At 36.9% G+C, this 25,445-nt stretch overlaps 1 protein-coding gene across 6 annotated transcripts in view; it reads left to right on the forward strand.

The window, feature by feature from the left end:
* The window catches only part of ASAP1 (ArfGAP with SH3 domain, ankyrin repeat and PH domain 1), a 131,245-nt gene that overhangs the window by 60,983 nt on the left and 44,817 nt on the right, over window positions 1-25,445 (forward strand). For 4 of the 6 annotated variants that reach the window (XM_059815679.1, XM_059815680.1, XM_059815678.1 and 1 more), the window contains 10 exons: window positions 3,625-3,699; window positions 4,071-4,120; window positions 8,338-8,467; window positions 9,226-9,311; window positions 10,449-10,524; window positions 11,347-11,433; window positions 17,991-18,091; window positions 18,509-18,578; window positions 21,033-21,120; window positions 22,208-22,256. In XM_059815679.1, coding sequence (XP_059671662.1) covers window positions 3,625-3,699; window positions 4,071-4,120; window positions 8,338-8,467; window positions 9,226-9,311; window positions 10,449-10,524; window positions 11,347-11,433; window positions 17,991-18,091; window positions 18,509-18,578; window positions 21,033-21,120; window positions 22,208-22,256 — 812 coding nt within the window. Of the gene's footprint in view, window positions 1-3,624; window positions 3,700-4,070; window positions 4,121-8,337; window positions 8,468-9,225; window positions 9,312-10,448; window positions 10,525-11,346; window positions 11,434-17,377; window positions 17,387-17,990; window positions 18,092-18,508; window positions 18,579-21,032; window positions 21,121-22,207; window positions 22,257-25,445 lie in introns of all 6 variants that reach the window. The other 2 variants (XM_059815681.1, XM_059815683.1) reach the window with 1 other exon arrangement.

Consider the following 25,445-nt stretch of genomic DNA (forward strand, 5'->3'; position numbering starts at 1 on the left):
AGCCAGCAACTTACATATACAGCTCATGGAAGCCATCATTTTGAAATGATTGCTCTGCACACAAGGTCAAGAATAAAAGCATATCCATTAATCATGTTAACAAAAACAAATAAGTTGCTATGCAAATTTACTATAAACTGTTAATGTTATCACTAAATACAACATCTGAAATGTAAAACATATAAATATCATGTTGTATTTCTGAGTGGTTTTTTTTTTAAGGTTGTATTATAAGAGTGACACACAATGACAACTTCTGTAACATTTTGTGAAGGTGATTACATTGTGGTTGGCCATTGTCAATATTGGTCTACGTTTTCAGCAATCTCTGCATCCCACGAGAATCGGTTTCTCTGCTTTTTACTAATTCTACCTCCTTTCCTGTTCCAGGTTTCATTCTTTTTGCAGTAATTCGTTATAATAATGCATTAAAAAGCTGTATGAAGCTCTGTGTATGTGACAGTGAGTGTGTCAGTATCTTTAAATTGATCTAGATAAGGTTTTGGAAGAATATTCGGAGCACTTGCAGGTTACTTGATTTTTAAAAATTTTGCACGGTGCTTGGCTTTTTCCAGATGTTTAAAGCCTGTTTTTTCCAACCTCCCTTTCCTGTAAATGTCCTCAGCTCATCTTTGTGGGCAAATTATCTTCTGTTCATATCCCTCCTCCCCAAATTATCATATGTATTTCCGTCAAAAAGTTTTTTTCCTTTATTTTGCTCTAGATATGAGACTGTTTTGTTATCAGATGTGTTTCCAATTAATTTTGGCTATGGTTTTATCAAGTCTTCAACTACGTAATAAGTGATTCCAAAATCTTACCATATTGGAGTAATATACTGCTATTTAGAGGTGGTTTTTTTCCTAGCTGACATACTAACTGGCTACTGTTCAGTGATTTCAAGCCAAATATTGATGGCTTGAATTGGTTATCCCTAACGGATACACCCGGAAAAACGAAAAAAAGCTATGGTAATGTATTGTTGTTCACATCTGCCCTGGTAACTGCTCTAAGTCTGCCATATCCACCCATATTGCAGAAATATGTGTTCTTTCTGTTTTTATGAGCTAGGCTGGGATTAAAATCTTTTGAATATTCTTTCTCAAAATTCACATTTGAGATATGAACTTCAGTTAAGGTTGTTAAGTGGAAACTGATTGAAATGGTTGAGAATTAAAACAATAATACCTTTTATTCTGTGTACTGAGAAAGTAGGTATTACCTTCATCACTTGTTGGCTTAATATTCATAATTCTTTTCCTTCTCCAACAAAACTGACATTGCCAGGGAGTTGTTAATTGTGAAGTATTGAGATAAAAAAGCCAACAGGGGACAAATTGTGAAAGGCATAATCCTCTACAGATTCCCTGGCTCCTTTTATTTCTATTATGAAATAACATTGGGGGGGGCGGGGCATGAGCAAATGTTGAAGCTAAGAAGAAATGAAACTAGAACCTAGCTCTTCAAATAGAATCAAAGCTTAGACTATCTGCTATAAACTCCTTAGTGAAGCCAGGTAAAGAAAAAAATCTTTTGGGCTTTTAATTACTGAAAGTGAGGAGGTTGCTTTTTTGTTTCATACAAAATTAATATTTGAGCACTAATTATGTTGTTGCAATTAAGGAGAAAATCCCTTTTCAGATCTTGATCTTTTAAGCTGTGAAGAACCTTTGCTCTGTGTTCACGTTACTGTTTGAGGCTGCTGCTCAAGGTGTTCTAGCGGCTGTCCTTCATCTTGCTTTGAATACATTTGGAATATAAAATTTTGTGATTTTAAAAAATATAAAATATTGATACATGAAACAGTTGTCAAGATACCTTGAACATGGAAATACACTGTGTGTCATGTTTTCTGAGTTTGAATCCATCTCATGCTAAGAATAATTATCAACCATGATATCTGCAAGCTGTCTAAAAAGAACAAAATGTGAGGGGTGGCTGACAAGCTATCAGGTGTTGATTAAGTATCTGTGTAATAACCTGTATTCAAAAGATCCACCTTCTCATCTGCCATGCTGAGACCCAGTGCTTTCCGGAGGATAATGCACATCAAGTTCGAGAACTGTGCTGTGTAGGACTGCTTTGTATCTTCGTTAGAACAGCGGGCGTCTGGGCTGTGCTTGAGCTCTGGCAGTCAGGTTTGGCAGTAATCTCTAGGGGATCTTACAGAAATCCTTTCTGCCCAGGATATTTGGAGGCTGAAGCAAGTTGTGGTTTTTTATTTTTTTTTTCAGTTAAGGACTGATAGTGAATCTAATGAAGGAAAATACGCTAATTTATATACAGTGGGTGTAGTTCTTGTAAATAATGACATGGTATGAGAAGTTGTTTGTAAATTGGTAAAAGGCCCTGGCTCGTAAAACAGCAGTGAATGCCCATAGGTCATGCCTTGTTTCATCATGACTTTATTTTACTCCTATGAAGGAAATAAACCGTTACATAAGAGTAAGATTTCTTTGAGTATTTTTTTACGTACATGTATTTAAAATTGCATAATGTCACTTTTGAAAAATAGAATATTTAATTTTTCATACATGTCATGAATATATAAGGAGTTTGTGAACGGAACATTGTACCTGGAGAAGAAGCTTGAGTGATCATTTTGATATTGTCATCTGTATGTATGGTCTGTTTCACAAAATCTCTTAAAAATTAGTTTCACGGACAAAAATATGCTCAGAAGACCTTATAGGAGAGGGAAGCTGGGCCATATTTATGGCAGATTAAAACCACTGATGTAATATTTCCCTACTCCTTTGGTTCACAAGCAGAGGATGTGCTGTCTTGCAGCCTTCCCATCTTTCTTCCTATCCTTCCTTAACAAGGAACTGAAGAATTCATAGAGTGTTTTGGGGAAGAAACGAAGGGAGTAGGAGAGGCCACAGACTTTTCATTCACTAGACTGGGATAATATTGATACGCATCTCTTTCCTGTGATCCTGACTTTTCAGAAACCGCACACACAGTACGTGTTCAGATAGGATCACAGCAGTAGGTTTTTCTACCCTCAGACTGGCAAAGACAAACAGAACATCTCCACACATGTAATCAACCAGGCATGGATTTAACGGGGTGAAATTTAAACTCTCTAGAGTTTTAGCAGATGTCAGATTTCCACACTGGACAAGGAAAGGAACAGGCTTCCCAAATAGTTGGGAATAATCAAAGAGCAGGTGACTCTTTTGCTCCTTTTCGTGGTTGAATTAATATGTGCCCTGCGTGTTATCTGCCTGTAGCACAGCAGGTCCTTGCTTCTTACTCAGGAGGCTATAAGAAACATTTGGTCCAAAAACGAATTTGCTTCCTAAATAATTGAGCAATATTCAAATGTTTGCTTTGAGAGACTGAAGATTACCTTGAGGTGCTTTCAGAATTTTGCCTACATGCTATTTTTAAAATTCTGGGTTTGTATCACCCTATATAACTAAAGATTACTTATAATGCTTCTATGTCTGATGCAAGTGAGTGTTTATTAATTCTTCCCAGACTTGAATTTACTCTTAATTTAGAAATTTTGAGGTGATTGCAACTTGACTAATGAAGTTCAAAGACTTGCTGGTAGTAGTTTGATAAGATCATAATAAATCTTTTTGAATGATAACAGTATAATGTTTTTCTTCTTAGCTCCAGGGTTTAAGCCACAATGTTATTTTCACTTTGGATTCTCTCTTAAAAGGAGACTTAAAAGGTGTTAAAGGGGTAAGTGCTGAAAACTAACTTTTTATTTAGGGAAATGTTTTCAGGTTCAGTTATCCTGTGACTGTTTTCCATTCACCCATGAGATTATTTCTTATGTTGGCATCCATTAATATTCTGTATGTAGTCCAAAGTACAAATTCAAAATCGGTGTGATGTTGATGCTTCTTTAGAATTTCATTGTAAATTCCTGTCTTAAAGTGCACAGGAAAGGAATACTTCACAAGATTCAAAAATAGTATTTTTTCCAACTGCTGTCTGAAAAGTTTTAAGAAAACTATTTTTTTTTTTTTTTTTTGCTATTTATAACTTGATATCTTAACTATAAAGACAAAGTTTTAAAAATGTTTTAAGCAAATTTTCTGTTTCCTAAGGACCTCAAAAAGCCTTTTGACAAAGCTTGGAAGGATTATGAAACCAAATTGTAAGTATTTTTCTCCCTCTTCTTTTTTTTTTTTTTTCCCCTTCTTTCTCCTCCTGGTCTCAAACTGTGTAATATATCTGTAGATGTTAATGTGAATATGAGGAAGGCATCTCTTCTGTGGATCTCTCTTCTGCATTAATGGAATTAATGCAGAGGGAATTAGGAAGGCGAAAGCCCAGCTAGAGCTCAACCTGGCCACGGTCGTGAGGGACAACAAAAAAAGCTTCTATAAATACATTAACAACAAAAAGAGAGCCAAGGAGAATCTCCATCCTCTACTGGATGCGGTGGGGAACATTGTCACGAAGGATGAGGAAAAGGCTGAGGTACTTAATGCCTTCTTTGCCTCAGTCTTTAACAGCCACACCGGGTATCCTCAGGGTATCCGTCCCCCTGAGCTGGATGACAGGGATGGAGGGCAAAATAGGCTCCCCATGATCCAGGAGGAAGCAGTTAACGACCTGCTATGCCACCTGGACACTCATAAGTCTATGGGGCCTGATGGCATCCACCCAAGGGTGCTGAGGGAGCTGGCGGAAGAGCTTGCCAAGCCGCTCTCCATCATTTATCAACAGTCCTGGTCAACGGGGGAGGTCCCAGATGACTGGAGGCTTGCCAACGTGACGCCCATCTACAAGAAGGGTCGGAAGGAGGATCCGGGGAACTACAGGCCTGTCAGCCTGACCTCGGTGCCGGGGAAGGTTATGGAGAGGCTCATCTTGAGGGCGCTCACGGGACACGTGCAGGTTACCCAAGGGATCAGGCCAAGCCAGCACGGGTTCATGAAAGGCAGGTCCTGCTTGACCAACCTGATCTCCTTCTATGACCAGGTGACCCGCCTAGTGGATGAGGGAAAGGCTGTTGATGTTGTCTACCTGGACTTCAGCAAAGCCTTTGACACTGTTCCCCACAGTATTCTCCTAGAGAAGCTGGCGGCCTGTGGTTTAGACAGGTACACTCTTCGCTGGGTAAAAAACTGGCTGGATGGCCGAGCCCAGAGGGTTGTGGTGAATGGGGTGAAATCCAGCTGGCGGCCGGTCACAAGCGGAGTCCCCCAGGGCTCGGTTTTGGGACCGGTCTTGTTTAATATCTTCATTGATGATCTGGATGAGGGGATAGAGTGCTCCCTCAGCAAGTTTGCAGACGACACCAAGTTGGGAGGGAGTGTTGATCTGCTTGAGGGTAGGAAGGCTCTGCAGAGGGATCTGGACAGGCTGGATCGATGGGCTGAGGCCAACCGGATGAAGTTCAATAAGGCCAAGTGCCGGGTTCTACACTTCGGCCACAACAACCCCAGGCAAAACTACAGGCTTGGGGATGAGTGGCTGGAAAGTTCCCCTGCAGAAAAGGACCTGGGGGTGTTGATCGACACCCGGCTGAATATGAGCCAGCAGTGTGCCCAGGTGGCCAAGAAGGCCAACGGCATCCTGGCTTGCATCAGAAATGGTGTGGCCAGCAGGAGCAGGGAGGTGATCATGCCTCTGTACTTGGCTCTGGTGAGGCCGCACCTCGAATCCTGTGTTCAGTTTTGGGCCCCTCACTACAAGAAGGACATTGAGGTGCTGGAGTGTGTCCAGAGAAGGGCGACGAAGCTGGTGAGGGGTCTGGAACACAAGTCTTATGAGGAGCGGCTGAGCGAGCTGGGGTTGTTTAGCCTGGAGAAGAGGAGGCTGAGGGGAGACCTTATCGCTCTCTACAACTACCTGAAAGGAGGTTGCAGAGAGGTGGGTGTTGGTCTCTTCTCCCAAGTGACTAGTGACAGGACTAGAGGAAATGGCCTCAAGTTGCGACAGGGGAGGTTCAGGCTAGACATTAGGAAAAAGTTCTTCACTGAGAGAGTGGTGAAACACTGGAATAGGCTGCCCAGGGAGGTGGTAGAGTCACCCTCCCTGGAGGTATTCAAGGAGCGTGTGGATGTGGCATTGTGGGATGTAGCTTGATGGACATGGTGCTGTGTGGTGTTGGGTGGGTTGTGGCTTGTTATTGTTGTTGTGTGGCGTGGGTTTTGTGGTGTGTGTTTTTCCCCCCCCCCCCCCCCCCCCCCCCCCCCCCCCAGGTTGGACTCGATGATCTTACAGGTCTTTTCCAACCGTACTGATTCTGTGAAATAAAATATTTTTATGTTGTCCGTGAAGTAGTTAAAATGACTGCCCAATGTTCCTTTAGTGTAAGGGAGATAATGCTTAGGTACTGAACATTGTAAAGTGAATTGTGGAGATTTCAGATGGCATTTACACATTCTTATAACCATATACATAAAATCCATTGATAGTAAAAATTACAAGATTTATGTGTTGCCCTGTATTGCAGAACGTTATGTTTTTGTGGGGGAAGAATTTTAGTGCAGCTGGTGTGTCTTCTAAAATTTCTGTGGTTTTAAGAATACTTTCTCGCTATAATACTTCTGTGGGTAAAGAATGGTTTATAAAAATAGAAAATTGGAAACAAGTAGTATCGTAGTTGCAGAAATCTTAGTGGAATGGTTCAGAATGCTCTTAAAGACATGATGGGCAGTTTCTTTATCAGAATTCATGAGCAATCAGGAGTTAATTTTTTTTTTTAATCCTTTCATTTATTCTGCTTTTTAATCCTGTTATTAGCTTTGTTTCATTTATGTCTAACCAGGAGGGAAAAAAAGTAATGAAAGAAAAAGTCAGGCCGCTAAGAGCTGCTGAAACATTTATTACCAGCATAATTTTCTCAGCTGCATATAGTAACTTTTCTTTTCAAAATTCATTACAGTGTTAAATCCTTGTGAACAACTGAACTGGAAATGAGGTTATTACTAATCTAAGGCAAAAAGGAGATTCCTGTCGCAAAATCGCAACATCATACCTAATTGAGCATTCAGATTTACAGGCAGAATTGGTTTTTTGTTCCGTTTTAGTTATTTGGTTCTTACAGAATTTGCATATTTTGTAAAAAATATTGAATAGTTTTCTATAGACAGCAAATTGGCTTAAAAAAAAAAATCTTTCTGCCTCTCAAATCGCTATGTGTAAAATCAGGGATATCTTTGCCAGCCTATTTATGCCAAATGCCATTAAACAGAATTTAGGAGACAGAGGTATCTCATACAGACTCAATACACGGAATCATCTGTGGGATTCTGTTCAGAATTTGGAAAGGTTACAGAAAGATGCCCGTTGTCTTGTTACTCTCCCCCCCAGCCCCCCCTCCTGTGAGCAAATTTCACTTGGGCTTATTAAGACCAAGAAAGAGATGTCCCTTAGATTTCTTAGAGAACCCCATTTCCCAGAATTTGTGCAAGACCAAATAGCAAGTCAAGTTTACAGGTGCAGTACTGAAAAGTGCTTTGTTCTACATGCAAACATATACCTTTCTTAGCTGGAGAAAAGCAGAGTTCAAAAACAAATAAATTAATCCTTTTTAAATTTTTTCCCTGACAAGGAGCACCAGTCTAATAAACACACAGAGCTTTGTCACCTGTTTTACAGCAGTACAGCTTCAATGTTTATTTTCCTCAAAAAGGCTGCTAGAAAAGAAAGATTTCTTTTAACAAAAAAAAAAAAAAAAAAAAAAAAAAAAAAAATCAGAAGATTGCTTAGGATTGTCTACTCTGTATTGGAAATCTAAGTTTGCTTACAAAAGGAGTATCCAGTTAGTCTGTAGAGTAGATACGTAAGGACAGCCACACTGTAAAGCTCTAACCGAAGTCTCAGGATGGCCTCTCAGTTCCATAGTTGCATTTCGCTATTTGAGAATTTCAGTGTTGGCTTTCTCGGAAAATGTAATGACTGGAAGTCATGTCATTTAGTGTAGGTGGTAAACTTCATCTGCTGCTTTATTGTTTTTCTTAATTCCTGCCTTACGAGCCTGAAACATTTGATTAAGTTATTCTGCCATTTTCCTCCCAAGTCAGTAGTTTCTTATATGTATGTTTTACACTGCAGTATATCAAGATGAAGGCTATGGAGCGCTTCATGTAGAAAGAATGAGATTTTTATTATTTTTTTCCCAAGTAGCACTCAAACTTGAGAAAAGAGTTGAAAGGATGAAAGGAAGGAAGGGCAGGTTCATGACTCCATTACTTCTCGACACTTAAAAAAAAAAATATATAGGATTTGTTATCATAGAGGAACTAATCTTCAGAATGGCTTCTTTAATATTTCTCGATTATTTTTTTCCCCTAAATAATACTAAATCACATGCTTGTAGAAGAAATGCTCTAAAATATTTTCTAATTAAAATTTCAGTACAAAAATTGAAAAAGAAAAAAGAGAACATGCAAAACAGCATGGGATGATAAGAACTGAAATAACAGGAGCTGAGATAGCAGAGGAAATGGAGAAGGAACGGCGGCTATTTCAGCTACAGATGTGTGAAGTAAGACATAAGTTTCAGCTTTTAATTATGACACCATAACTTAAAAGTACCTTGTGGGCCTTACTTAAAGGTGGTGAAATCCACTTTGTCATTTAGTGGGGGTGGAGGGGGGAAATTATTTCAATGTCACATAATACAGCAATATAAAAATAATTAGCAACTCTGTGCAAAGCTTGGCTTCCTTTTGTTTTATTCCTTTGCTTTCAGATTATGATGCTAAAGTTCTTGGCTGAAACTATGGAAATATTTCTTATTTTTTCAGGTTTATGGTTGAGAACTTCAGGAAGTATTTTTGATATCTTTCTTCCAACGTGCTTTCTGAAGCCTTCTAAAATATCTAATAAAGTGATAAATGATAGTGATACATTAGTTCCATAAAATGGCTTTTTATATTAATAGATCTCTTTATTACATTTTAGTGGTGATTACTTTAAATTGCATAGTATTTATATTTTTAGACTATTTCAGTAATTACTGCAGTAGCATTAAAAAAGGGACATCTTCAGACAATTGTAAAAGACAAAACTTTTTCCTGAATTTGTTTTATGTTTTGGGGTGTTTGAATTTTTTAGGAATGGCCAAATAAACTATTATTTGTTTTATATTTTGCTTAACTGTCGTGGACTGGTGGCTTATGAGTCAGCACCCAGGTTGAACACAGGGATAATTAATTCATTGAGCAAGCAATGTTTTATTGATTGAAAACTGTTGAAGGTGGTGGGGCATGATTATCAACATGTTTTTCACTGTCTATACAGTATCTTATTAAGGTTAATGAAATCAAGACAAAAAAAGGTGTGGACCTTCTGCAGAACCTTATTAAGTATTATCATGCACAATGCAAGTAAGTACAATGCTTTTAAGCTTTAGTTACAATTTTCTTTTTTACACAAGTGTTTGTTTCCCTTTGTTTTGAATTTGTTTTGGTTACATCAGAAATTTTTTTCATAATTGTAGTCTGCCAGGTGTCTGCAACTTCATCTTATTAGGTTGTAGTCTTTCAGTAGAGAGAAAGAAAGTGAGTGAGTGGGGCAGGGGAGTGATGGAGAAAGAGGCCAAGGGAAAACCCAGCAAGTTGCGTACAAAATTAATCTTAGTTCCTGAGACATAGATCTAGAATGTAATTTTAGAAGTAGCCTGTTTATTCTATTTAACAGCTTTTAGTTTCATAATGGTTTTAAAATTTACATTAAAAAGCCAATAATTTCTTTGAAATGCCTTGAGCTAAAACTGGTAATACACGACCTTGTCATCAGTAGAACCACAGAAGCAAACATACAGGAATTTTTACTTAAGTTAAATACAGAAAAGAGATTTTAGACATTACTAAGGGGAAACATGTTGACTAACAGTGATAAAAATAAGCTAAGCTGTATTCTATCTAATTTGATATTTGTTAAAGTCACAATGGTGTATCTCCACTGCTGAAAGATATCATACTTTAACACTACTGGGAAGGGTTTTAAACAAAAAACCAAACAACCACCCAAACAACAACAACAAAAAAAAAACCACAAGAAAAAAAAAATTCATAGTGATGAATATCAATTGATTTCCTTCAGATTTCTAATATAGAATAAATGCTTGAGGATAGAAGTTAAACTTCTGGTTATCTGTAACCTAACCCTTCATATGTTGCCACTTCCTATTCTAAGATGTGAAGTGCTTATTTGGCTCATTATATTTTTACATAGTGGGACTAAATCAGCAAAGTGAATTAAATGTTTCTGGACTGAAATGCAACTGTCAGACCTTTCTGAAGTATATTACATTAGAGGAATGTGGAAGCTGTGCTATCGTGTGGTTAAATTGATAGTAAACCAGTTCACACTGGGACAGAGATTTTTTTTTTTGTTTGTTTCTGAAAATGGGAGGAGCAGGATAAGTTTTATTGGTTTTGCTGTTTTACTCTGCAAGACAGTCTACTTTGTGTTACGAATTATATGTATTCCTGATAAATCACAGGTATTTTTCATTATAGTTTCTTCCAAGATGGCTTGAAAACAGCTGATAAACTTAAACAGTACATTGAGAAGTTGGCTGCTGACTTATATAATGTAAGTTTACTTATAAGTAGTTTAATGTCTGAAAATAGAAATATTTAGTTTATACAAATACATTTTAGATATGACTACAAGGGTGTGTATTTCATTTGTATCTTATAAATGAAAAGTGTGTTCTCTGAAACTTTGAATATAGCTAGTCTGAGGAAAAAACATTGACTATCTTAAACTTTGTATTCTGTTTTTACAGTTATTAGGAAAAGCAGCTTTCCTTCTACTAATATTTTAATGTTGCATTAAAATAAAACTAATTTAAAGTGGGAATCTTTGAATTACATTATTAGCATGAATTTTAGCTACCGCTTTCATTTTTCCATAACAAGCTGCTTGATGATAGCACCACAGTTTTTGAATGAATTAACTTATGATGTTCATGGAAAGCAAGTAATAATGTGGAATCAAAAGCATTTGGGTGACAAGTGAGCTTTGTATTCTATAATAAGAATTACAGTAATCCCAGTTGCTATTGCAGTTTGTGGCTAAATTAAACTGCATTTTCATTAAGTCATCTGTCGAGCTTATTGGAGTTATTTAATATTTCAGAGACTAATTTAGGTGCATTAGATGTAGTGAACCATTAAAGCATAGCAGAACAGAGCATGCAGAGTTGTACATTCATTTTAGCTTGCTTTTCAAGTAATACATGCATCGAAGGTGAATGCATAAGAATGGACTAGTCCGTGAAAATAAACTCAAATATTACAGAAACACAGAATAGTTGAGCTGGTTGCTCAGGACACATAAAATGGTATATTGGAATGCATAAAAAATTAAAGTTGCATCCAGAAAGCATATAATGGCAATCTCTTTCCATAGATAAAGCAGACACAAGATGAAGAAAAGAAACAACTTACTGCTCTTCGTGATTTGATAAAATCTTCTCTGCAGCTCGATCAGAAGGAGGTAAATAATTTAGATATGTTATTCTCGGAGATAATGTGAATTTATGAATTCTGTATTTGGAAATTGATGTAACTGATGTTCAGTTTGTGTAGTTATTGGTTCAGAAGAGTTGGATGTTGAACATAATGACAAAACTAATATTTAGAATGTCCAACTATCAACAAACAATAGTTTTAGATTAATTTTCTGTTTCCATTTTACATGCGAAAAGAAATTATTCCTTTTTTTCTGTAATTTTCGTTTTTTAATGTACTATAGGAACAATTGTAATGGATCAGTTAAATGCTTCATCTATCCCAGTATCCTATCCTTGACAATGATAAAGAATGAGTGTTCAGGAAAAAATATAAAGGGATGGGATGCACGCTTTCTTGTATCCTGCCATCCTCCAGCCAGATTGTATTCAGGATTTTCCTGACCTAGGCGATCCTGAGTAAGCCAGAATGAGAACTGGAGGCTTGCCTTTACGTATGGTTGCTGTATTACTATTCATCTGCTAACTCACATGGATTTTGTGATGTTGTTCTCCTTCCCAAACCCCTTCTGCTAATACTGTATCATACAGAAAAAAAATTGTATTTCAACCAGGTAGAAGTAGCTGAGACAGGGCAGTTAAAAAGCAAAATACATCATCAATTACACTGGTATCAGAAGTGAAGGGAGAACATGCAATGTCCATTGCAGATGTTCTGGAATACTCCTGGAACTAGGAGATAGGTTATAATATGTATCACAGTGTTTACCTGAGATAATATTGTGACTTATTCCAAATCATAGTGCCTGAGAGTCAGAAATACTGAATATCCTGTGGTGAGGCTGAGTGTTGCGGGTGGTGGTGGGGTGGAATGGGGTGGCTTTCCTTTAGGAAAAGATCGCTTACCCTCTGTTCAGTTTTCTCTTAGGTAAATAAAACATTAGTATTTGCCAGGTGTCTACTCAGCTTATTAAATATTTGTTATGAAATATGAATTATTATTATAATCAAACATTAGACAGATGCCATTCTTCTGCATGTATGTGATCATCCACATATATGATTGGACAGTATTGATATCAAATATACATAAGAACATAATTTACAACCAGCTGTACTGAGTTGGCCAACTTTCCAACAGCAATCAGTCATGGACATTTAGAGTAAAATGCAGGGCAGTAAACACTGATACTTCCCCAGAATGCACTCCCATTAGTAGTCTGACTGTCTTTGCAGTCTCTCCACCACCCTATGGATTTCTTCGCTTTGAATTTGTGCAGTTGCTTTTTGAAGCAGTGTAAACTGTCAACTTCTGTTACAGGTGTGTCTTTCCCACCATCACTACATGTTATGCAGAAAAATCTTTTCCCTCTTACTTGTTTTGAACTTTTAGATCTGCGTACCCTAATCAAGATGGGAATGCTTGTGAATTTGTGATAGCATCACTAGATCATTTCTGATCCTGTTTTTTTTCACATAAGTCCTGACAATGACTTGCTTTTTGACCAGTACTTAGTGCAGAGAAGGAGATGTGTAACGTTTAATCAGCTGTAAAGCTGTAGCCATATCGTCCTGTTTCTGAATGTTAATAGTCAACTCAAAGTATCTTATTTTTTTCCCTCTGCATCACTTTGCATTTGTTTTTGCTGATCTTCACCTGTCATTTATTGTCAAGTTACTCACTATCATGAGATCCTTGAGAAATTCTTCAGTCAGCCTTTCTTGGGTATCCTGAATAATTCAATACCATCTAGCAAACTTTGACATTTACTGTTCACGCCTTTTTCAGGTTGTATTAGTGTTAGACACCGCATGTGCTGGCACAGCTTTCTTTGAAACTCATTTGTTTGTTTCCTGCTTCTATCTTGTTAGCTGCTCTGAGGACTTTTCCTCTTGTCCTATACAATGTACTTCTTTCCCTTTTGTAAGGAACGCTAAGTGCCCATTGAAAGTCCAGGTAGACTGTATCAGTCTGATTTCTTATGTGTATCTACTTACTGATTCCTTCAGAGAACTCCGGGAGATTTTTGAGACATAATCTTGCTGTACAAAAGCCGCACTGATTTTTCACTATATATAATACTAAATGTACTCTTAAAAGTGGTTTTCATTAATCATCCTTATGTGGTGTGAAGCTTACTAATCTTTACTTTCCTGGAATTCTTCTGGAACTTCTTCAAAAATAGGACTTTAGCAACTGGGGCAACTAAGTATTTTTATGGGCTTTCCTGTAATTTTGTAGGTAGCACATTGTGATTATGGCTACTGCGTGTAGATAAATGGTTTGAAGTTATTTCAGGTGGAATCATAATTAACAAGGAATGATTGATAAGTCATTCCTTACAGTGTGGTGGTGGTGTTTTTGTGTTTTTTTTTTCTTTTGAATATTTGCCTATACGTGCTTTTGTAATGTTATATAGCAGATAAACCTTGGCCAGAAAGCTGTTCCTCTCCCTGCATCTTTAATGCCATCATTCTGAAGGACTACACAACCTTAGCACACACTGTACATGGTTTTTAGAATTTCTTTGACGTCACATATGATGACAGGAGCACTACAGAGCACCTTTGAATAGATCCCAATTTACTGTAAGACCTGCCAGCTCTTTCTAGTACTCAGTTTTCCCTTATCTCATGCTCTACAGTCTTTCCCAGTGCTCTGTTTGGTATTTTTTTTCCTTCCATCTCCAATGTGCACATGGACCTACTAGATCTCTTCCATAAACTTACAGAGCTTTCCATACATGCATTACATTGTATCCCTAGTATCTAAATCACTCTGCATGTAACTCATGCTCATTCTCCATCCTCACCCCCAAAAGTTGAACAGAGAATATTAGATTTCAAGAGCTATTTGGAAATAACTTTAAATTCTAAAGTGTTTTTATGAATCGAATCCGAACACACAGGGGAACAAGACCTGCTCCCTTCTCACATACCTTTTGCTTCCACAAGCTGATCATCTGCTCCTTCTCTCCTGATTGCTGCGTTTGTTGTTAAGTTCAAGCTACTTGGTAATCGGCCAGATCCCAGAAATGAAGTAGGACAAAGGAGTTGTTCTTCTTCGGTGCCATGTATTGTACATACATGGCTGCATACAGCACAAGTCAAGTTTCAAAAACTGCTCACAGAGTATTATGAGGTAGAATAACTAAATGAAATATAGCGTTTGGTGTTTTGGTTACCTGTTTCCTGGATGTGTAGTAAAAATTATTCTGTTTCAGTGGAAAGTAACTTTATTTAAAATATAAAAATTAAACAAGTAAAATTCTGAAACTTAGATACATGTTGTAATAAAGTAGCTGCATAGGCATCACCAAAATAAACTGTACAGCTTTTCTGACTTCAGTTATAGTGTAGACAAATCCTAGGATTCTTGAAAAACTCTGTGTGTATATGTATGATAGCTATATAAAAAGTTATAAAAATGAAGAGTTTGGCTTGAAGAGAATTGAAATTGTGTCTTAGAAGGAAAAGGAGCAATATTGTGATACTCAGATATTCAGGCAAATCACGGGAGAGAGAGAGATCTGCTGTAATGAAGTAATCCACTATTTTGGTTAAAATTACCATTTGATCACATTGGTGTTCAAGTGTCTTTTTCAAAATCAACGTGAGGACTTTCACTCGTGATTCTGCTACATTACATGAGTCAGAGCGTAATGATGCTGGCAGATATTGAGGAGCTTGATAAAACACTGTCTCTGTTGTTTAGTTATTCAGTGTTTTAATCCTGAAATAGCATGCCAGCATTCATTACTCCTTAGTTAAGTGACAACAAAACTTGAAGACACACGGCCTGAGTTTCACCAGTCAGCTCTCCATCATTGTGTACATCCGAATCTTCAAGTACGTAAAGCTGGGCTTTATTACTGTGACAGATGGCACGGTTGGTTGTGATTAAAAATACATTTTCCTCCTTATATTAGTGCATTATAATCTCACTGTTGGAAAATTTATGGATTAATGGAAATTTTTAAGAACGTGAAATGAATGGGATTTTCTGTGGTGGATTTGTAAGTACTCTTACCAAAAATTACTTTCTCAGGGAGACGGTTTGAAATAAGAAAATTGAGACCCTGGTTGTATGTAGTTTTAAGTTTCTTTCACCCTTTGTGCAAGAGAAGGAAGTTGAAAGTAGTGATTCCTGTCCAAATTGTAAATTCTGACACCTTTAACCTCTTTGGAGTTGCCATTAGATAAGTGAGACTTCCTACCCATCTCAGACTGACTTGCTGTCACAGATGAAAAGAGAGATTCCTGCATGGCTGTTAAATCTATTAAAGCATTTAGGATCTTTTTGAATTTAAAACAATATGTACGGAAAACTTACTCTTCGGCACCCATACTTCCATTCAGGAAAAAACACTGATGTACTAAACGAGCTAACCTCGTTCCCTACACTTCCAGGGTCTCATAATGCAGCTCTTGTTTTTTCTGTTGCATGCATTCAAAGTGTTTATTTATCATTATGGACACCTGTAATGTTCTTACATGTTTTGCTGGCATACCTGTCCTTTCATCGGGGAAATAACTATTACTGTAATCTTCGCAGTTACCTGGTTCTTGGAAAAGCACATCTTAACTAACTTTTAATCTTGGGTTGCACAGAAGTGCTAGTGCTTCACACTAGCACAGTGAAGCTAGTGCTTCACTACGGGGAGTACAATTTACCGTGGCTCTGTTACGTGCAGTGTCTCTTGTTGCCGCTATGTACTGTCTTGGTATCAAGTTTCGGCAGTTTCTGTTACTTTGCTCAAGAATTATCTGATTTTGTAAAACGACTATGAGGAAAAATATTTTAAGAGATACTAGTGTAATTTTAATTGTGTGAAGTATTTATTTTTTATGTTGAAAAATGTTTATACATTAAGAAGCTTAAATTTTAAAGGAAACCAGCCTTTAATACAGGTTTCTGTTACCTATTTTTGTATATTAATTATTGGTAAAAATGTAACTTAACAGCTTTACATTGAATCTAGCTAGCCTTTAGAATCATGTTTTATGTCTGTTCTGTTAACGATTTCTTTACATTTTATTTCCCCAAATCTCCATCTAATATGCTCTTTGGAACAGGAAGTACATCTCATTATGTTTTCCTATGCTAATACCAGTAGGACCCTAATTCCAATGGGGGTTCGAAGTTTACTTATGACAAATTAGCTGCTTACTGTGATGGTGTGAACACTTCCTGCGGACAGCACACTGCACATAGCCTTCATGCTGCTTCCAACCACAACTGTCAGTTTTACCAAAGCACTTCTCTCTAAACTCGAATGACAAATTTTATACAAAATTAGAAACATTTGTAAGGACCCTGAATAAAATAAGAGGGTGTAATCTTCAATATATATTGGTTGTGGTAATTTTAAGAAACTGTGCTTTGAATGAGGAAAGGTTATTGCCAAGGGACTAATTGAACTTCGCAATCCTTTGGTTTTTTGCGGGATTTTGTCAGATGTTTTGCAGATAATTGTTTCACAGCTACTTTTAAGACTGTATCAATGTGTCCTTAATTATACACTTTTATACAGATCTGCAAAAACTAAAAGGTAACTTTGGGCCTGATCTTTTTTGAGGGATACTCAGAATTAGCTCCAGTTTGGTGGAGGATACAATATAGCTATCATTTTAGACAATTAAAATGTCATGAAGACTGGAAGACATTTAGTAACATTTGGTCCTGTAGTCATCTTAGTAGTTTTTATGAAGCCAATGTCAAATATGCAAGGTTGCACAGAATTTCGTATTGAAGTTGTTACTTGATGAGGAAAAGCGCCAGTGTGCCTAAAAAAGTAATTCTTGCCTTCTTTCTAGTAGTGTTGTTAGAAAGGGGAAAAATTGTTTTACTAGGTATGGGGGCTATAAAATTTATGTTCAAGGAACATGTTTTTAAAATAAAATAATAATTCTTGTTTTAAATTATTTGCTTTCTCTTTCCTGTATTGCTTTTGCCTTTCGTGATCGAAGTCTAGGAGAGTAAGTCAATGTTTTAATGAACTTTTGGGGATTTCTTTTTTTCTGATATGCTTATAAAGAGTTAATCCATTTCACTTAATTCTTTCACTAGATCAGGCCAAAAGTTATTTCAGTTGACTCCATTCACTAAAACTCATCAATTGTATACATAATTTTAATTGGATAAAAAAAAATAGTGATTATTAGCATTTGGTTTTGTTTGCTTATGTGTGTGTGTTTCTGTATATATGCATGCTATATTCTCTTGCTTTCTTTCTGAAATTTTATCTTAGCCTTTTACTCTTTGATTATAAGATTATGCAGTATTAATTTTCTATATTTTAAAAAGTCATTCTTTTGAGATACATATTTTCATCCATACTATACTTCAAACGCCTAATGAAGTAATTGAGTCTTGAACATGCGGTTAGTTCAAGATCACATGATGTAAAAGCAAGCTCTCCTATGGATGTAAAACATGCATTAGGAGTTCTCTCTCTTTTTTTAATCTTTATTAATTTGTGAAGTTGTGGTAGAGAAAAGAAATAAAGTAAAATAGGCTTAAAGGTTAGGAAAACTTACTGTGCATGTCAGGAAATGTTAATGGTGTTTTCCCCTTCTTTAGGATTCACAGAGCAGGCAAGGAGGATATAGTATGCATCAGCTTCAGGGGAATAAGGAATACGGCAGTGAGAAGAAAGGTTATCTTTTAAAAAAGAGTGATGGGTATGTTCTTGGAGCGCGTGATTCATAGTGAGAACTATTACTGTGTTCATGCATTGATTTTTATTGTTTTGTACTGTGGGTGCTTAAGGCACATTCTCCTAATGCATGTGCCACAAGTACTCAAGAATTCCACAGTTCAAATCTGAACACAGATCTGAATTTAATACAGTAAATATAAAAAGCATGACAAGCAATCATAAAAAAAGTCATATTAAGAAGAAAGCTATTGTCTGTATAAGCCTCTAAAAGGTGATTAAGATCTGTCACAAATCTCCACATACTTCTGATGAGGCATTTAGTAAAATTTTGACTGCATCTGTTTGTTTCTCAAGACTAATCTTCTCAAAATGTTAATGGGTTTAATGTGTTTTGAAATCATGCCTAGTTAATGAATTTGTTGTTGATGTTCTAATGTAGGTTAAGGAAAGTATGGCAAAGAAGAAAGTGCACTGTTAAAAATGGAATTCTTACTATATCACATGCAACGGTAAGTTATTTTTATATCTCTTTATTAAAATAATAAATTAACACTGTCCTTTCACGGTGAATCTGTTGGTGTTAATCCACTGTTACAAAAAAAGATGCCACTTCTGCTTCTGACTGTTCAAATTCTGTAGATCATCAGAAGTTGCAGACTGATGTGGTGGTATTGCTGTACTTGTTGCTCTGTTAAAATTTTTCCTAGTTGCCTGCTGCTGACCACTAGTGGGAACAGTGTTTCAGGTGAAATAGAGCAGTATACCTGTTCTTATATATCTTTGAGATATGGGATGTGATTCATCTGAATAAAATGAAGTGTCTACAGTGTAGTTGTCTGCATCAGAGCAAGATCCTGTAGACCCCTTCCTTAGCCACTGGAGAGCTGGTCAATGTAGTCAAAAGAGCCTGGGTAGATTTGGTCAGATGTCCTGTTATAAATTCAATTCTGGCTGTTGACTGTACTGGAAGCCTAATAACTAGCTCATACATAGATGTCTGTATTACAGATGTTTTATTCCTACATGGGATGTTAACTATTTAAAACGTTTTAATACCTACACATTCATTTTGTAAAAAACTTAAAAATCGTTCAACTAATCAGAGTGAGAAAATGAGAATGAAGGCTGGTTTGAAATTAATTTCAAAACTTCCTGTGGTCTGTATGAAGTAAGTGAACTCTTCTTTAGCCTTCTAAAATTTTTCTTAAATCTTTTTTTTTCCCCCCACTGCTATAGCTCATGACAGTTGATTTAATACTTAAATGTATTTCTTAATAGTTTGATAAGAAAATGGCAAATATATTGAACAGACTTTTCAATGAATACTTCAGCTGGTTTTGCTTGTAAGCATTGTCATGGTATATTGGTGAAGCACATAATTTGGAAACTTGGGAAGTGTTTGATATTAGATGTTATTGATAAAGTCTGACAGATGGATGAATGTGTTTAATATTTTGAGTGCTTTCAACTAAAAGTGTGAAATTTTGGAAAGTTTTGGTCATAGTGAGTTCTGGGAATCGGGCATATATCTGAAGTATCTTTTAGGGATGCTAAATTATGAGGAAGCAACAACATTATCATGGTAGAAGCAGTCCTAAGACTGTCTCGTGGCAGCATGACACAAACTTCTCAACAGAGTAACTCCTGTTACTCTTGTTAAATAAGATGGTCCCATTTCATCACCCTCTTTCCCCTTTGCCCCAAATTCCACTGATGGCCATGAGTATCAGTGTCTAAAGCTACCTATCTTAAGCAAGTTAAAGGGAGGTTAATACATTTTGTACTGGAGATTGGTTCTTTTTAATGGCTAGGAAGATATCCTCGCCTCCTTTGAGGAGTCACTTAGTCAAATTACTCATGGTTATTAGTTAGTAATACCTAGGTTAGTAATGGTTCAGTTATCACCTTTTTTTAAAAAAAAACAAGTGTATTGTCAAGCGCAAGACTTGCCGATTTAGAATTCTTTTGATTGCAGTGTTGATTGTAGTTTCGCTTTTCTTGTATGTAGCTGTGTAAAAGCAGTCCATTCACAATTTTCTGTTGCAGTGCCAAGAGGAAAGTAATTTCCTTGTTTTCAATGATGAAAAGTTCAGATCGTGACAGTCTGTTTGACACTAAACTTTGAAAACTGAGACTCCAATCACATACTTACTCCTTCAAGGACCTGCTGCTCCTTAAGTGTTAAAAATACTGTGTTGATGAGCTTGTTCTGACAAACATTTGACAATGTGGGAAATGCACTTCTAGATATTGTTTTGTTTGTTCATTTTGCATTACTTTTATATTTGATTTACAACTTCTGATGTGAACAACTTCCAAAACTCAGTTCAGAAGTATTTACTGATAACTGACATCTCAAGTTCAGTTTATATCTACCAGCTATTGTAACTTTAGTTCAGTATCTCTATGGTTTCTGATAAACCTGTGTAAACCCAAAGTACTTTAAAGACATACTTAGTTATCATGTCTTAAGTAACCTAATTACAGCAAAGAATATTAGTAGATGTATTTATTCCAAATTCTGAAACTCCAGATCTCCAGCTTCCCACTTCCCTTTTAAATTTTTAGGGTTATAACTTTCATTTATTTGAAGTGGGAGGAAAATTGGAATATGGGTGTGCTCTATTGACAAATTGCATAATAGTTTTACCATCGTTTATGAAATACAGTAAAAAAGCCTTTGGTATTAATCATATTCTAAACTAAGGTTTATTCCTTTAATCCCTTTCAGATAGTTAGGAATGGTTGCCATGAAGATTTTAATTTTGTTTAGATTTAGTTTAGATTTAGCAATCTGTCCGCTCTGACAGACCAAGTCAAAGTCATGCTGGTCCCAAGTGTTTTGAGGATGTACATGTATGCATGTCTGCACTTTCAGTCAATATTACACTTGCTCACTCCCCAGAAAGGAAAAATAATCCTGAATCAAGACATTTTTAAAGTAAAACAAATTTTCTTTTTAGTCCAACAGGCAACCAGCTAAACTGAATTTACTGACCTGCCAGGTGAAGCCAAATGCTGAAGATAAGAAGTCTTTTGATCTAATATCACGTATGTAGCAACTTTAGTACCATCTCGCATTATGTGGGATTTCTAAAAATGTCATTACATGGCACTTCGAGTAAAAATGAGGCTACAGTTCAAAATTCAGATCTAATCCAGATACGTGCAGTGCCTCATGAGTGTTCAGATCCCTCTAGTTTTGAAGACGTGTTGAACGGACAAATGAATATAGAACCTTTTGTGTGTGTGTGTGTGTTACATAAATACTGTTCATTTGTGACAAGCCACGAAAAACAGCGTATGTGCTGTTGTTTTAAGTTCAGAGAGATGTTTAACAACTTAGTGGAATGTGCATAAGCTGTATCCACTGAAAACACCTTCAGCCTCATCTTGGTTTTCCTTCATTGTTTGTTCTGCTTTTTGACTGCTATTTGGGTGGGTTGAGGAAGGCAAGGAGAACCCAATTTCTCTTGTTCTCTTACTCTCCTTTTAAAATATGCTTCTGTTTGTCTAAAATTGGTAGTGACTTGTCTTCTCATCATTAAAGCTTCTGTGATTTCCCTTCTTTTTGTCTTGGTCTTGTATAGCAGGTATTTGTATCCAGTCTGATCTTTAAAAACACTTTTGAAGTCGATGAGCCAACTTACTGTTTTCAGTCTTTACACACATAGTATTAAACAACAAACATTCTGTATTTACAAGGACAGTCTATGAAACCTTTGAATGTGAGGGATAATACCCAGTTCATATCTCATCCTTTGGTTAGTAAAAAGTTTCTTAACCCAAACGGAGGGAAAAGTATATAATGGGAACAAATTCATTTTGTCCTTTTCGGCTACTTGTGTTTCAGATTTGACTTCAGAAGGGCGAAATTTGATTCATATGCTTATTTTTCTTTAATATTCCTAAACATAAGACTTTTGAAATACATGCATGTGGTGTAAATCAAAATCCACAATCTTTCTCCGTTTGTTTTAGAACTGGTTTTCATAGCTATGAATAAAGTATTAATGTGGCTGGTTAAGCCACATTAGCTCTTAAAAGCTTTAGTTGCCAAATAGATTTTAGTAACAAATATATTGATATTTTAAAATTTATCATGTGCCAAATGAAAAGATGTATTTATTTATTTCAGATAACAGAACATACCACTTTCAAGCAGAAGATGAACAGGAATACGTAGCGTAAGAATGTTTACATTTTTTTCAAGTTTATTTTGCCAGTAGAGGTGTATAAAATCACATGTAACAATGGAAATAGTTTTCTCAGTTAATGCAGAATTAGTGCCTACTGTCTTTTTTTCTTCTGCTGTTGTCAATCTCTAAATGTAAACTATTTTGTGTCACACCACAGGTCTTTTTGAAAACCTTGTAACATTAAAACCAAAACAAAATGAAAAACCCAACCCAACCAACCAAAAACCCCTTTAGATTGTGTACCCTGCCAGCACATGGTTCGTGTGTGCTTTGCTTGGCATGATACAGCAGATCAGATTATTAGGGTTTAAAAGAAATATTTTTAAATTCTTCTTAAATCTTCTGTGTCAACCCTCTTTTTCAGTTACTTCTTTTCCTCCTGATCCTACCTTTTTCCTTTAAATTAAAAATAATAAATAGATGAAAGATCTGCATATAAGGCATAGGAAATATGTACAGGTAATGCATCTTTTCTACTGTAGGCCTAGAAATAAACAGCAAAGCATATCTCTTTGAGACTTGTGTACTTCCGAATCCAGTAACTTGCTTCATTAATGCATGTTTCCAACCAGATTATTTCCTTTAAAACAGTATTTCTTCCTTCCTACATCAGAACTACTACTTGTCCTGAGAACCATGTACCATTTTTTTCGTGCTGAATATTGTTCTCGGTGTCATCAAACATGTGTTGTGCAGAACATTACAATCTAATGCTCATGACCTGACAGCTCTAGGCATAAACTTACCAGTGAAGAGGGCAGCAAGCCTGAGCCTTCCAGGCTGCCTCATTCTTCAAGACTGTTGTGCTCTTTTGTTACATGTCCATATTCTAATGGAAGACTCTGTTGCTCCGTGTGTATTTTAAAGGTACAGGGAATGTTTGTAGGGTATTTCACAGAATGATAGGGGTTGGAAGGGACCTCTGGAGATCATCTAGTCCAACACCCCGGCCAGAGCAGGTTCACCTAGAGCAGGTTGCACAGGAATGCATTCAGGCGAGTTTTGAGTATCTCCAGAGAAGGAGACTCCACAACCTCTCTGGGCGGCTTGTTCCAGTGCTCTGCCACCCTCAAAGTAAAGAAGTTCCTCCTCATATTTTTGGTAGCTTTGGGAGGCAGTGGCATTGACAGTTCAACGTTGGAAGGCATGTGTGAAATGAGAAGGCTGGAGAATTCTTTGTCATGCAGCTATTTCCTTCCAGAGTCTCCCACAGCTTTATGCTGGCTCTTAGAGCGCAAAGCTGACTTGCTAGTCATGCTTACTGTTCATTCTGGAACTTAATTATTCCAGTAATTTTCTCAGTCAAGAATAAAATACAGTTATTTTTGATCAGTAATGCACTTGATGAGTCACAAGTTTTTGTGTCTCTACCACATATTAGTTTTTACTATATTTGTTGGTTTAAAAGGTGAAGTTTATTTTTTTTCTTAACACATGAGCAAGGTAGGGGGAGAATACATTAGTAATATACTTCTTCTGATTGGCGGGTCAGTAAATTTAGTTTAGCTGGCTGCCTGTTGGACTGTTCTGAAATTCCAGGCTAGTTTTGTTTCCCATTAGAAGCATAGTTCCCATCTGTTTACCGCTGAAGCCTGTTTTATCACTTTAAGTCCAGTGGCTAAGAAAATTACGTGTACTGGAATACAGAATCATGGAATATCTCAAGTTGGAAGGGACTCATAGGCATCATTGAGTCCAACTCCCTGCTCCTTGCAGAACTACCTAAACTAAACCGTATGATTAAGAGCATCGTCCAGACACTCCTTGAACTCTGACAGGCTTGGTGCTGTGACCACTTCCCTGGGGAGCCTGTTCCAGTGACCGACCACCCTCTCAGTGAGGAACTTTTTCCTAATGTCCAATCTGGACTTGCCCTGACGCAGCTTCATTCCATTTCCTCGTGTCCTGTCTGGTCACCGGAGAGGAGATCAGGACCTCCTGCTCCACTGCCCCCCATGAGGAAGGTGTAGACTGTGATGAGGTCACCCCTCAGCCTTCTCTTTTCGAAGCTGAACAAGCCGAGAGACCTCAGCCGTTCCTCATAAGTCTTGCTCTCAAGACCTTTCACCATCTCAGTCGCCCTCCTCTGGACACATTCCAATAGTTCCATGACCTCCTTATATTGAGGTGCCCAAAACTGCACACAGTACTCGAGGTGGGGTTGCACCAGTGCAGTGTAGAGTGGAGTGTAGTATTTTTATATTGTTACAAGTTCAAAAAGTTTCATTTAGCTAAAGAGACATTAGTTGCGTCCAAGTGTTGGAATACATTCAGACAAGCTAATAGAAGCTAGGTGTATTTTGCCTGTATTGGCACTGTAAGCCACCAACAAAAAGGTATTGTAATGCTACTTGGACAAGTCTTCTGTTTCAGAAGATTACTTAAGTGACCCAAGTAATGCTATGTGCTTTGAGATGCACAGAGAAAATTTCTTTTTTCTTTAGGAAAATTTCTGCAATGTCTTTAGTTAACTGAAGTTCATGAACCAGAATGATTGTTAATGTGTTGATGAAAAACTACCACAGAACCAAATGTTCCGTTTTTCTTGTGCCGCCACTGAGTAGGTCCTAAATAGCTTTATTATCTAAGGTATCATGCGAACAGCACTCCTTGACTTTCAACCTTATTGATTTAAGAGCATTCTGCAGGAACCACCTGACGTAGCTCCTCAGTTAGAGTTATCATCCTCCTGTTCCAATTTCCACTTGACTTGTATATGTGTGCCTCTCTCTTGACCTTTTCATCTCTGTCTTGTGTTTTGTCCACTCAGTTTTAGTGCTGCCTCTGTTCTTTTTTCCTTTGTGCACCAATTGAAAAATAAATGCATAAATAGATTTTTAAATCACTTTCCTTCCAGACTCACATCTAAATAGAAAAAAAAGCAAGATGCATTTCTTTATACTCTGGTTTAACTGACCTTGCATACATTTTCCTAGTGATCATTTTAAACTGCTTCCATAAATAGCTCCTCAAACTACTTCAAGATAATAATTTAAAAAGCAGGTGGTTTAAAATACAAATCACTGACACCTACATTCTGTAATAGGTTTGTTACTGCTTCCCCTCAAACATTTTCTTTAGTCCAGTGCATTTCTTGATTTTTATTTTTTTAATCCAGCCAGCTGTCTGTTGACCTTTAATTACTGCGTGACTGGCCTTCAAAATTCTCACTTTATT

This window comes from Gavia stellata, chromosome 3, assembly GCF_030936135.1.
Source record: "Gavia stellata isolate bGavSte3 chromosome 3, bGavSte3.hap2, whole genome shotgun sequence".
NCBI classification, from domain to species: Eukaryota; Metazoa; Chordata; class Aves; order Gaviiformes; family Gaviidae; genus Gavia; species Gavia stellata.